The sequence below is a fragment of the Ambystoma mexicanum genome, chromosome 13 (assembly GCF_040938575.1).
Source record: "Ambystoma mexicanum isolate Mex_15411 chromosome 13, UKY_AmexF1_1, whole genome shotgun sequence".
NCBI lineage: Eukaryota > Metazoa > Chordata > Amphibia > Caudata > Ambystomatidae > Ambystoma > Ambystoma mexicanum.
Genome location: NC_090938.1, coordinates 817,359,164 through 817,371,218, shown reverse-complemented (window position 1 = coordinate 817,371,218; position 12,055 = coordinate 817,359,164). Strand labels below are relative to the sequence as shown.

The following is a 12,055-nucleotide window of genomic DNA, read 5'->3' as shown; positions in this document are numbered from 1 at the left end:
CACGAGAGACCACTGGGGCCCCACGGGCCCTCACCGTGCTCCACCCAGAACTGCAGGAATTGCCAGCAATGCAAACGCTTGGGGCTAGCACCTCACGAGTCTCCACCCCCTGCTATAAATCTCCTTCAGACACAGGCTGCTGGAGAAGAGAAGGGTGCAGAGGGTGGAGTGAGCAAGGGGGGGCCGGGAGAGACAGCTGGGAGAGCAGGTGACAGGTTGTGTGAGATTGCTGGGCAAGAGAACGTTTGGTGATGTAGATGGTATGTGTACTAGGGTTAGGGAAAAGAGAGAGAAGAAGGGGAAAAAGGGGGTGGGAGAGACCGACAAGAGGGGTACACTGATCTGTAGGATTGTGTTGAGGGGTGCTTGAGTGCTGGATGCAGAGGTTGCGTCATGGAGTGAGACGTAAACACTTGGGGTAGGAGGCTGCATTTTTGTAGACGGCCCGGGCACCATATTGCCTAGAAACTGCCATTCTCCAGTGTGTCTCGTGCACAGCTTCTCGCCCCCTCCATACAGAGCCCCTCCCACTCCTGTATGCCCCATGCAGTACCTCACTTCTCCATGCACAGCTCCTCCGCCTCCATGCACAACTCCGCTGCCTCCATGCACAGCTGATCACCCCCTCCATGCAGGGCTCCTCACCTCTCCTCCTAAGCAGGCTCTCCTCCCCCTCCCTCCATGCAGGGCTCCTCACCTCTCCTGAGCAGGCTCTCCTCCATGCAGGGCTCCTCACCTCTCCTGAGCAGGGTCCCCTCCCATGCAGGGCTCCTCACCTCTCCTGAGCAGGCTCTCCTCCCCCAGCCAGGGCTCCTCACCTCTCCTGAGCAGGCTCTCCTCCTTCAGGCAGGTCTCCTCACCTCTCCTGAGCAGGCTCTCCTCCCCCAGCCAGGGCTCCTCACCTCTCCTGAGCAGGCTCTCCCCCCCCAGGCAGGTCTCCTCACCTCTCCTGAGCAGGCTCTCCCTCACTCCCCCATGCAGGGCTCCTCCTCTCCTGAGCAGACTGTCCTCCCCCCATGCAGGGCTCCTCACCTCTCCTGAGCAGGCTCCCCTCCCCCCATGCAGGGCTCATCACCTCTCCTGAGCGGGGTCTCCCCCCCATGCAGGGCTCCTCACCTCTCCTGAGCAGGGTCTCCGCCCCCCCCCAACCAGGGCTCCTCACCTCTCCTGAGCAGGCTCTCCTCCCCCATCTCATGCAGGGCTCCTCGCCTCTCCTGAGCAGGCTTTCCTCACCTCCCCCATGCAGGGCTACTCCCCTCGCCTGAGCAGGCTTTCCTCACCTCCCCCATGCAGGGCTCCTCTCCTGAGCAGGATCTCCTCCCCTTGCCCCATGCAGGGCTCCTCACCTCTCCTGAGCAGGCTCTCCTCCCCTCCCCCATGCAGGGCTACTCACCTCTCCTGAGCAGGCTCTCCACCGCCCCCATGCAGGGCTCCTCACCTCTCCTGAGCAGGCTCTCCTCCCCCCCATGCAGGGCTCCTCACCTCTCCTGAGCAGGCTCTCCTCCCCTCCACCATGCAGGGCTCCTCACCTCTCCTGAGCAGGCTCTCCTCCCCCATGCAGGGCTCCTCACCTCTCCTGAGCAGGCTCTCCTCCCCCATCTCATGCAGGGCTCCTCGCCTCTCCTGAGCAGGCTTTCCTCACCTCCCCCATGCAGGGCTACTCCCCTCGCCTGAGCAGGCTTTCCTCACCTCCCCCATGCAGGGCTCCTCTCCTGAGCAGGATCTCCTCCCCTCCACCATGCAGGGCTCCTCGCCTCTCCTGAGCAGGATCTCCTCCCCTTGCCCCATGCAGGGCTCCTCACCTCTCCTGAGCAGGCTCTTCTTTCCTCCCCCCATGCAGGGCTCCTCACCTCTCCTGAGCAGGGTCTTCTCCCCCATGCAGGGCGCCTCACCTTTCCTGAGCAGGCTCTCCTCCCCATGCAGAGCTCCTCACCTATCATGAACAGGTTCTCCACCCCATGCAGGCCTCCTCACCTCTCCTGAGCAGGGTCTCTGGCCCCCATGCAGGGCTCCTCACCTCTCCTGAGCAGGTTTTCCTCACATCCCCCATGCAGAGCTACTCCCCTCGCCTGAGCAGGTTCTCCTCCCCTCCCCCATGCAGGGCTCCTCTCCTGAACAGGCTCCCCTCCCCCATGCAGGGTTCCTCACCTCTCCTGAGCAGGCTTTCCTCACCTCCCCCATGCAGGGCTACTCCCCTCGCCTGAGCAGGTTCTCCTCTCCTCCCCCATGCAGGGCTCCTCACCTATCCCGAGCAGGCTCTCCTCCCCATGCAGAGCTCCTCACCTATCCTGAGAAGGGTCTCCACCCCATTCAGCCCTCCTCACCTCTCCTGAGCAGGGTCTCTGGCCCCCCATGCAGGGCTCCTCACCTCTTCTGAGCAGGCTCTCCTCCCCCATGCAGGGCTCCTCAGCTCTCCTGAGCAGGCTCTCCCCCATGCAGAGCTCCTCACCTCTCCTGAGCAGGCTCCCCCCATGCAGGGCTCCTAACCTCTCCTGAGGAGGCTCCCCTTTCCCCATGCAGGGCTCCTCACCTCTCCTGAGCAGGATCTCCACCCCTATGCAGGGCTCCTCACCTCCCCTGAGCAGGCTCTCCTTCCCCATGCAGGGCTCCTCACCTCTCCTGAACAGGCTCTCCTCCCCTCCCACATGTAGGGCTCCTCACCTCTCCTGAACAGGCTTTCCCAAAATGCAAAGCTACTCATCGCCCCTGAGCAGCCACCTCACCCCATGCAGGGCTCCTCACCTCTCCTGAGCAGGCTCTCCTCCTCTTCCCCCATGCAGGGCTCCTCACCTCTCCTGAGCAGGGTCTCCTCGCCTCCCCCATGCAGGGCTCGTCACATCTCCTGAGCAGGCTCTCCTCCCCTCCCCCATGCAGGGCCCCTCACCTCTCCTGAGCAGGGTCTCCCCCCATGCAGGGCTCCTCACCTCTCCTGAGCAGGCTCCCCCATGTAGGACTCCTCACCTCTCCTGAGCAGGCTCCCCCATGCAGGGCTCCTCACCTCTCCTGAGCAGGCTCTCCTCCCCCCATGCAGGGCTCCACACCTCTCCTGAGCAGGCTCTCCTCCCCCCATGCAGGGCTCCTCACCTCTCCTGAGCAGGCTCTCCTCACCTCTCCTGAGCAGGGTCTCCTCCCCCATGCAGGGCTCCTCACCTCTCCTGAGCAGGGTCTCCTCCCCTCTCCTGAGCAGGGTCTCCTCCCCTCTCCTGAGCAGGCTCTCCCCCCATACAGGGCTCCTCACCTCTCCTGAGCAGGGTCTCCTCCCCTTCCCCCATGCAGGGCTCCTCACCTCTCCTGAGCAGGGTCTCCTCCCCTCCCCATGCAGGACTCCTCACCTCTCCTGGGCAGGCTCTCCTCCCCCATGCAGGGCTCGTCACCTATCCTGAGCAGGGTCTCCTCCCCCCATGCAGGGCTCCTCACCTCTCCTGAGCAGGCTCCCCCATGTAGGACTCCTCACCTCTCCTGAGCAGGCTCCCCCATGCAGGGCTCCTCACCTCTCCTGAGCAGGCTCTCCTCCCCCCATGCAGGGCTCCACACCTCTCCTGAGCAGGCTCTCCTCCCCCCATGCAGGGCTCCTCACCTCTCCTGAGCAGGCTCTCCTCACCTCTCCTGAGCAGGGTCTCCTTCCCCCATGCAGGGCTCCTCACCTCTCCTGAGCAGGGTCTCCTCCCCTCTCCTGAGCAGGGTCTCCTCCCCTCTCCTGAGCAGGCTCTCCCCCCATACAGGGCTCCTCACCTCTCCTGAGCAGGGTCTCCTCCCCTTCCCCCATGCAGGGCTCCTCACCTCTCCTGAGCAGGGTCTCCTCCCCCCATGCAGGGCTCCTCACCTCTCCTGGGCAGGCTCTCCTGCCCTCCCCCCCATGCAGGGCTCCTAACCTCTCCTGAGGAGGCTCCCCTTCCCCCATGCAGGGCTCCTCACCTCTCCTGAGCAGGATCTCCACCCCATTGCAGGGCACCTCACCTCCCCTGAGCAGGCTCTCCTTCCCCATGCAGGGCTTCTCACCTCTCCTGAAAAGGCTCTCCTCCCCTCCCCCATGCAGGGCTCCTCACCTCTCCTGAACAGGCTCTCCCAAAATGCAAAGCTACTCATCGCCCCTGAGCAGCCCCCTCACCCCATGCAGGGCTCATCACCTCTCCTGAGCAGGCTCTCCTCCTCTTCCCCCATGCAGGGCTCCTCACCTCTCCTGAGCAGGGTCTCCTCCCCTCCCCCATGCAGGGCTCCTCACATCTCCTGAGCAGGCTCTCCTCCCCTCCCCCATGCAGGGCCCCTCACCTCTCCTGAGCAGGGTCTCCCCCCATGTAGGACTCCTCACCTCTCCTGAGCAGGCTCCCCCATGCAGGGCTCCTCACCTCTCCTGAGCAGGCTCTCCTCCCCCCATGCAGGGCTCCTCACCTCTCCTGAGCAGGCTCTCCTCCCCCATGCAGGGCTCCTCACCTCTCCTGAGCAGGCTCTCCTCACCTCTCTTGAGCAGGGTCTCCTCCCCCCATGCAGGGCTCCTCACCTCTCCTGAGCAGGGTCTCCTCCCCTCTCCTGAGCAGGCTCTCCCCCCCATACAGGGCTCCTCACCTCTCCTGAGCAGGGTCTCCCCCCCTTCCCCCATGCAGGGCTCCTCACCTCTCCTGAGCAGGGTCTCCTCCCCTCCCCATGCAGGGCTCCTCACCTCTCCTGGGCAGGCTCTCCTCCCCCCATGCAGGGCTCCTCACCTCTCCTGAGCAGGGTCTCCTCCCCCCATGCAGGGCTCCTCACCTCTCCTGGGCAGGCTCTCCTGCCCTCTCCCCATGCAGGGCTCCTCACCTCTCCTGAGCAGGCTCCCCTCCCCCATGCAGGGCTCCTCACCTCTCCTGAGCAGGCTCCCCTCCCCCATGCAGGGCTCCTCACCTCTCCTGAGCAAGCTCTCCTCCCCTCCCCCATGCAGGGCTCCTCACCTCTCTTGCGCAGGCTCTCCTCCCCCATGCAGGGCGCCTCACCTCTCCTGAGCAGGCTCTCCCCTCCCCATGCAGGGCTCCTCACCTCTCCTGAGCAGGCTCTCCTCCCCTCCCCCATGCAGGGCTCCTCACCTCTCCTGAGCAGGCTCTCCTCTCCTCCCCCATGCATGGCTCCTCACCTCTCCTGAGCAGGCTCTCCTCCCCCCATGCAGGGCTCCTCACCTCTCCTGAGCAGGCTCTCCTCACCTCTCTTGAGCAGGGTCTCCTCCCCCCATGCAGCGCTCCTCACCTCTCCTGAGCAGGCTCTCCTCCCCTCTCCTGAGCAGGCCCCCCCCCCATACAGGGCTCCTCACCTCTCCTGAGCAGGGTCTCCTCCCCTTCCCCCATGCAGGGCTCCTCACCTCTCCTGAGCAGGGTCTCCTCCCCTCCCCATGCAGGGCTCCTCACCTCTCCTGGGCAGGCTCTCCTCCCCCCATGCAGGGCTCCTCACCTCTCCTGAGCAGGGTCTCCTCCCCCCATGCAGGGCTCCTCACCTCTCCTGGGCAGGCTCTCCTGCCCTCTCCCCATGCAGGGCTCCTCACCTCTCCTGAGCAGGCTCCCCTCCCCCATGCAGGGCTCCTCACCTCTCCTGAGCAGGCTCCCCTCCCCCATGCAGGGCTCCTCACCTCTCCTGAGCAAGCTCTCCTCCCCTCCCCCATGCAGGGCTCCTCACCTCTCTTGCGCAGGCTCTCCTCCCCCATGCAGGGCGCCTCACCTCTCCTGAGCAGGCTCTCCCCTCCCCATGCAGGGCTCCTCACCTCTCCTGAGCAGGCTCTCCTCCCCTCCCCCATGCAGGGCTCCTCACCTCTCCTGAGCAGGCTCTCCTCCCCTCCCCCATGCAGGGCTCCTCACCTCTCCTGAGCAGGCTCTCCTCCCCCCTCTCCCCATGCAGGGCTCCTCACCTCTCCTGAGCAGGCTCTCCCCTCCCCATGCAGGGCTCCTCACCTCTCCTGAGCAGGCTCTCCTCCCCTCCCCCATGCAGGGCTCCTCACCTCTCCTGAGCAGGCTCTCCTCCCCCCTCTCCCCATGCAGGGCTCCTCACCTCTCCTGAGCAGGCTCTCCCCTCCCCATGCAGGGCTCCTCACCTCTCCTGAGCAGGCTCTCCTCCCCTCCCCCATGCAGGGCTCCTCACCTCTCCTGAGCAGGCTCTCCTCCCCTCCCCCATGCAGGGCTCCTCACCTCTCCTGAGCAGGCTCTCCTCCCCCCTCTCCCCATGCAGGGCTCCTCACCTCTCCTGAGCAGGCTCTCCTCCCCTCCCCCATGCAGGGCTCCTCACCTCTCCTGAGCAGGCTATCCTCCCCTCCCCCATGCAGGGCTCCTCACCTCTCCTGAGCAGGCTCTCCTCCCCCCATGCAGGGCGCATGTCTCCGCAGGTATTTCCGCAGCCACTCGATGCACGTCCCCTCCAGGTAGGCCTTTTCTCGCTGAGCTTGAATCTTGTCCAAGTTCCAGGTATCTGCAGAGATCTGGGCTGGGGCCGCGGTAGCTCTGAACCGCATCTCGTCCTTGTCGAAGCTGAGATAGTCCCCCCCGTCATAGGCGTATTCATAGAACCCCCCGATGGCGCCGTCCCCACGGAGCTCACAGCCGTACATCTCCTGGAGCGTGTGCAGACCTGGGGTGGTAGGGAGAGAAGAGAGGATCAGGGCGCGTGACCTCTCTACAGGTCAGCAGTGCTGAGTGGGCATTCGCAGGTTTTGGGTGGGCCTTGCCCACTCAGGCCCTACCCTGTCTATGCCTCTGGCTGATGCAGCCCAGGATGGCACAGCTCCCAGGTGACCGGGTTTCCCATGGCAAATTCTACCTTGATTACAATTCTTTACAAAATGATTGCATGTGTTGGGCACTCAGTTACAAACAAAAAAGACAGAAGACAATTAATCTCTATTTTAGAAACTATAACAATTGCTTGAAATGTGCATTGCTTAGACGTGCGAGAAAACAAAGCTTGTGCACTTCTAGATCATTGCCCTCTCGGTTTCAATAGAAAGCATAGTTTTACTCATAAGCACAACAGCAGGATATGCGTTTTTACTGCATGCGATGTGATACGCAGGGTCGACCATGTGCGATTATAAACAGTCTTGCAACCTCTGTTCAGGGCCAGATGTGCTCATGGTAGAGCGGTAACTCACAGCAAAGTACATGAAAAGCATGCGTTTGAAGAAAAGCACACATTTGAAAATCAAAATGAAGCTAGACTTACCAAGGCATAAATTAGTTTTCAAAAATTGATTAGCAGAGTGTGAAGTGTTAGGGAGAATTCTCTGTTTAGGCTGAATTTCCTAACCTAGTGAGTCCCCCAGCAGCTTTGCTGGATTTCTGGAGTGTGTTTTTTCCTCCTGCCAAGAGTGAGACTCTTTTTCTCCCACTCTTGGACATGATTTATGGTGTCCCCCACCATAGACTCCATACCCGGGGAGTGACTATTGTCTCCCCGGGCATGTAAAGTCACCATTGGCTTTACTAGTCTTGAATTCTGATCAGAACCAGTACAAACCATCATATTGTGGACGTACTGGCTGGGGCAATTCAGTTGCCCCAGGGTCTGTTAGTCGAGGGGGCACGTCTCCGTCCCCCCTGATCGAGTTTTGGCTGGTGGCAGTGGATACTACTTTTTATATTCAACCGCGAATATTTCTCTATGGGATTTTCCCATTGTTCGAGGCTACTATCTTTAATTATTTAATTACGATAGCCTCGAACATACCACCGGTTTATTTAATTAATGTTAATTCTCCGGTTGGTATTTTTTGCCAAAACTTGGTTCTAAAATGGCGTTTGGGTTCTCTTCTGTGACTCCAACCCAAGTCGAGCCCTTTGTTCCACTTTTGGGCGGGCTTCTCCACAGAAGCCCTCCAAAGTGGTGCCACTCTGTCTGGGGTACTTAGGAGGGGTGGAGGGAGATTTAGGCACCCTGGACTGAGTTGCCTAGGCAACTCAAGTCGCACTCCGTCCTGATTGGCCGGCTCACCACTTAGCATGTTTGTGTGACAGCTAGGCTGAGTGAATGGGGGTTTTCTGCATAAAAGCAGGGCTTTGGGGACTGGAACTTCAGAAGTCGCCACAGGACCTAAGAATCTGACGAGGGAGAAGCTGAGCCGACCTGCCACGACGACACCACCGGTGGAGCCCTGCTGGACCGTCTCACCACTTTTCCCAACATTTACTAAGATTATTCCACAGAACTGCTGCAGCAATAGAGAAGCCCCGGCCGCCAACCCGGTCTCTGTTGTGCTTTTGAACAACCAATTGTTCGGAGGTGGCTGAGCGTAGATGATGAGGGGGCAGTAGCGCATGAACTTAGCTTGAAGGTATTCTGCACCCGGACCATGAATGGCCCGGTGTACAATGCACAAGGTCTTAAATTCAACTCTTTGAGCCACAGGAAGCCAATGCAGGTTCCGTAATACGGGGGAGATGTGTGCTCCAAAAGGGGAGCCAGTGGCGACCCTTGCGGCCAGATTTTGCAACTGCTGCAACCGTTTAATCATGCCCTTAGGTTGGGCCAGGTACAGCGAGTTGCAATAATCTATACGTGATAAAACCATAGCGGCAACCACGGGAGGGTGTAGTGAGGCCAGGATCAGAGGTAATACTACTCTCAAAATCTTCAACTGAAAATGGCCAGCCTGACAGACCGCAGAGACTTGTTGGTCCATAGACAAGGATGCAGATAAAACCACACCCAAGTTTTTCACTTTCTTAACTGGAGTCGGTAAGGGCCACAGGGAGGAAGGCCAAAAATAGGACACCCAGAGTGTAGGATCAGGAGGATAGCCCACCACCATCACCTCGGTCTTGTCCCCATTCAGTTTGAGTCCATTGTGGTTCATCCAATCTCCAACCGCAGTCAGGCAGCCCCGCAAGCACAACAACACCTCAGCCTGATCCAGGTCTAATCTGATCGGTATCTGGGTGTCGTCGGTATAGGAGTAGCACCTGACGCCAAAGGAGCGGATGAGACACACCAGGGCCCCTATATTTATATTAAACAGAATAGACAACATGGAGGAGCCTTGGGGCACTCCACAACTGAAGTGACAAGGAGCAGAAAGAAAAGGAGGCATTGAGAGGGTCCGAGTACGATCCGCAAGGAACAAACTGAACCAGGCAAGTACCTGTCCAGATACGCCAAACTGGGAGAGACGAGGCAGCAAGATGGAGTGGTCGACAGTGTTGAATGCCGCTGACAGATCTGACAAAATCAGGGCACCCACTCCACCTGCATCCACCAGTCTGGTCATATCGTCCAGAACGGCGACCAAGACATTCTCCGTGCCATGACCAGGACGGAACCCAGACTGGACAGGGTCTAGAAAATTAGAAGATTCTAGAAAGGTATATAGAAGGGGGGTCACCAGTGATTCCAAAGGTTTAGCCAAGAAACGGAGGAGCGAGATAGGCCGGAAGTTAGATGGAACAGTAGCGTCCAAAGTAGTTTTTTTCAAAAGGGGGATCACCCTGGCAGACTTCAACACCCGAGGGACGTATCCTGTTTGAAAGGAGTCGTTAATTGCATCAAGTTACAAGCAGAAGCTCCGTAAACCAACTGCCTCTACTGCATTTAAGCTTGTAGCTGTGCTATGTGCATTTTGCTACACAGATTATCTCTCAAGAGGACCAGAGTGCAGAAATAAAGAGGTGAGAAGGACAAAGGGGCATGGCAGGAGGTCTGTCTGAACAGGCATGAGGGACACCCGCCTGTAAATGCTGTGGCTGGCACTGCCTTGGTTCTCACCGTTACTCTATATTGGAAACAATTAGAAGTGCTGGTGTAACGTCATTTTTTTTCCTACCCATCAAAAAATTCCTACCTACAGAAAAATGTGAATAATACAGGAGGAAGGAACATTTGACAGGGTAGGAAGACCTGACAGCATTGGCAATGTTACATTTCCCTATCTATTAGAAAATCCAACCGATGGGAACATATGACAGGTTAGGAAAATCTGACAGCAGAGGCCTGGGAAAGAGAGCAGCATTGCAGGACCCACATTGGCACCCACTAAGTAAAGGTGGGTGCTCAATCCTAGAGCACCAGGGACATGAAAGAGGGGCCTGACATCTTCCAGAGCCTATATTTTCCAGGGGGAATGGCCGTCATGGAAACCCCGACACAGACTGGGACTCTGAGCTCACAGACCCGCCATGGACAAACTGTGGTGGCTCCTTGTGGATAAAGTGTGTGGGGCTTCAACCCTATTTTTCTTAATTTAACAAAGACTTCCCCTTTCACATATAACTCCCACGAGAGAAAGATAGATCAAGATTTGGTAGGGAAAGCTGCTCAATCAGGGCAGAGGGAGGGATATTTAAGCATGGCAAAGGAAACAGGAAGTGAGGTCAGAGGAGGAGAAAAAGGCAGAAGGGGCAGGAGTGTGAAGGCAGTTATTGGAGCAAAGTGAGGTATTGGCGAGTGGGTGCAAGGGTACTGCAGAGTGAATATTTGAGTTTGTGTGGCAGATGGATAGAAGCTATTCTAAGGAGTGGATGGGACGTGAATGTTACTGCATGAAAGGAGAGTGAATGTGGAGTGGCCGGCGAGGAGTAGTAGTGGAACGAGGGGAGCAGCAGCACTCGTGGGAGGATGTTATGGGTAGTAGAAGGAGGGGAGTAGTAATGGAACGAGGGGAGCAGCAGCACTAGTGGGTGGACGGTATGGGTAGTAGAAGGAGAGGAGTAGTAGTGGAACGAGGGAGCAGCAGCACTCGTGGGAGGACGTTATGGGTAGTAGAAGGAGAGGAGTAGTAGTGGAACGAGGGGAGCAGCAGCACTCGTGGGAGGACGTTATGGGTAGTAGAAGGAGGGGAGTAGTAGTGGAACGAGGGGAGCAGCAGCACTCGTGGGAGGACGTTATGGGTAGTAGAAGGAGAGGAGTAGTAGTGGAACGAGGGGAGCAGCAGCACTCGTGGGAGGATATTATGGGTAGTAGAAGGAGGGGAGTAGTAGTGGAACGAGGGGAGCAGCAGCACTCGTGGGAGGATGTTATGGGCAGTAGAAGGAGGGGAGTAGTAGTGGAACGAGGGGAGCAGCAGCACTCGTGGGAGGACGGTATGGGTAGTAGAAGGAGGGGAGTAGTAGTGGAACGAGGGAGCAGCAGCACTCGTGGGAGGACGTTATGGGCAGTAGAAGGAGGGGAGTAGTAGTGGAACGAGGGGAGCAGCAGCACTCGTGGGAGGACGGTATGGGTAGTAGAAGGAGGGGAGTAGTAGTGGAACGAGGGGAGCAGCAGCACTCATGGGAGAACGTTATGGGTAGTAGAAGGAGGGGAGTAGTAGTGGAACGAGGGGAGCAGCAGCACTCGTGGGAGGATGTTATGGGTAGTAGAAGGAGGGGAGTAGTAGTGGAACGAGGGAGCAGCAGCACTCGTGGGAGGATGGTATGGGTAGTAGAAGGAGGGGAGTAGTAGTGGAACGAGGGGAGCAGCAGCACTCGTGGGAGGATGGTATGGGTAGTAGAAGGAGGGGAGTAGTAGTGGAACGAGGGGAGCAGCAGCACTCGTGGGAGGATGTTATGGGTAGTAGAAGGAGGGGAGTAGTAGTGGAACGAGGGAGCAGCAGCACTCGTGGGAGTATGTTATGGGTAGTAGAAGGAGGGGAGTAGTAGTGGAACGAGGGAGCAGCAGCACTCGTGGGAGGATGTTATGGGTAGTAGAAGGAGAGGAGTAGTAGTGGAACGAGGGGAGCAGCAGCACTCGTGGGAGGATGTTATGGGTAGTAGAAGGAGGGGAGTAGTAGTGGAATGAGGGAGCAGCAGCACTCGTGGGAGGATCTTATGGGTAGTAGAAGGAGGGGAGTAGTAGTGGAACGAGGGGAGCAGCAGCACTCGTGGGAGGACGGTATGGGTAGTAGAAGGAGAGGAGTAGTAGTGGAACGAGGGGAGCAGCAGCACTCGTGGGAGGATGTTATGGGTAGTAGTAGTAAAAGGAGGATTACTAGTCATGAGAGGAAGAGGAGTGGTAAGAGGAAGGGTAGTGGTAGTGAAGGAGTAACAGTCGTGAGAAGAGGACGAGTAGTAGTGAGAAGAGAAGTGGTCATAGTGAGAGGGGGAATAAACATAGTAGCAGTAGGAGGAGGAGGGGGTTTGGTAGC

General features: G+C 58.3%; 1 protein-coding gene across 1 annotated transcript in view; it reads right to left on the bottom strand.

Annotated features, from left to right (window-relative positions):
• Positions 1-8,512, bottom strand: part of LOC138520589 (H-2 class I histocompatibility antigen, alpha chain-like) — a 52,422-nt gene extending 43,910 nt beyond the window's left edge. Inside the window, exons 1-3 of the mRNA XM_069632919.1 lie at positions 8,113-8,512; positions 6,285-6,621; positions 1,851-1,897 (exon numbers count right to left, since the gene is read on the bottom strand). Of these exons, the coding sequence (XP_069489020.1) occupies positions 1,851-1,897; positions 6,285-6,621; positions 8,113-8,512 (784 nt within the window). The remainder of the gene's footprint in view (positions 1-1,850; positions 1,898-6,284; positions 6,622-8,112) is intronic.
• Positions 8,513-12,055: the final 3,543 nt, after the last annotated feature.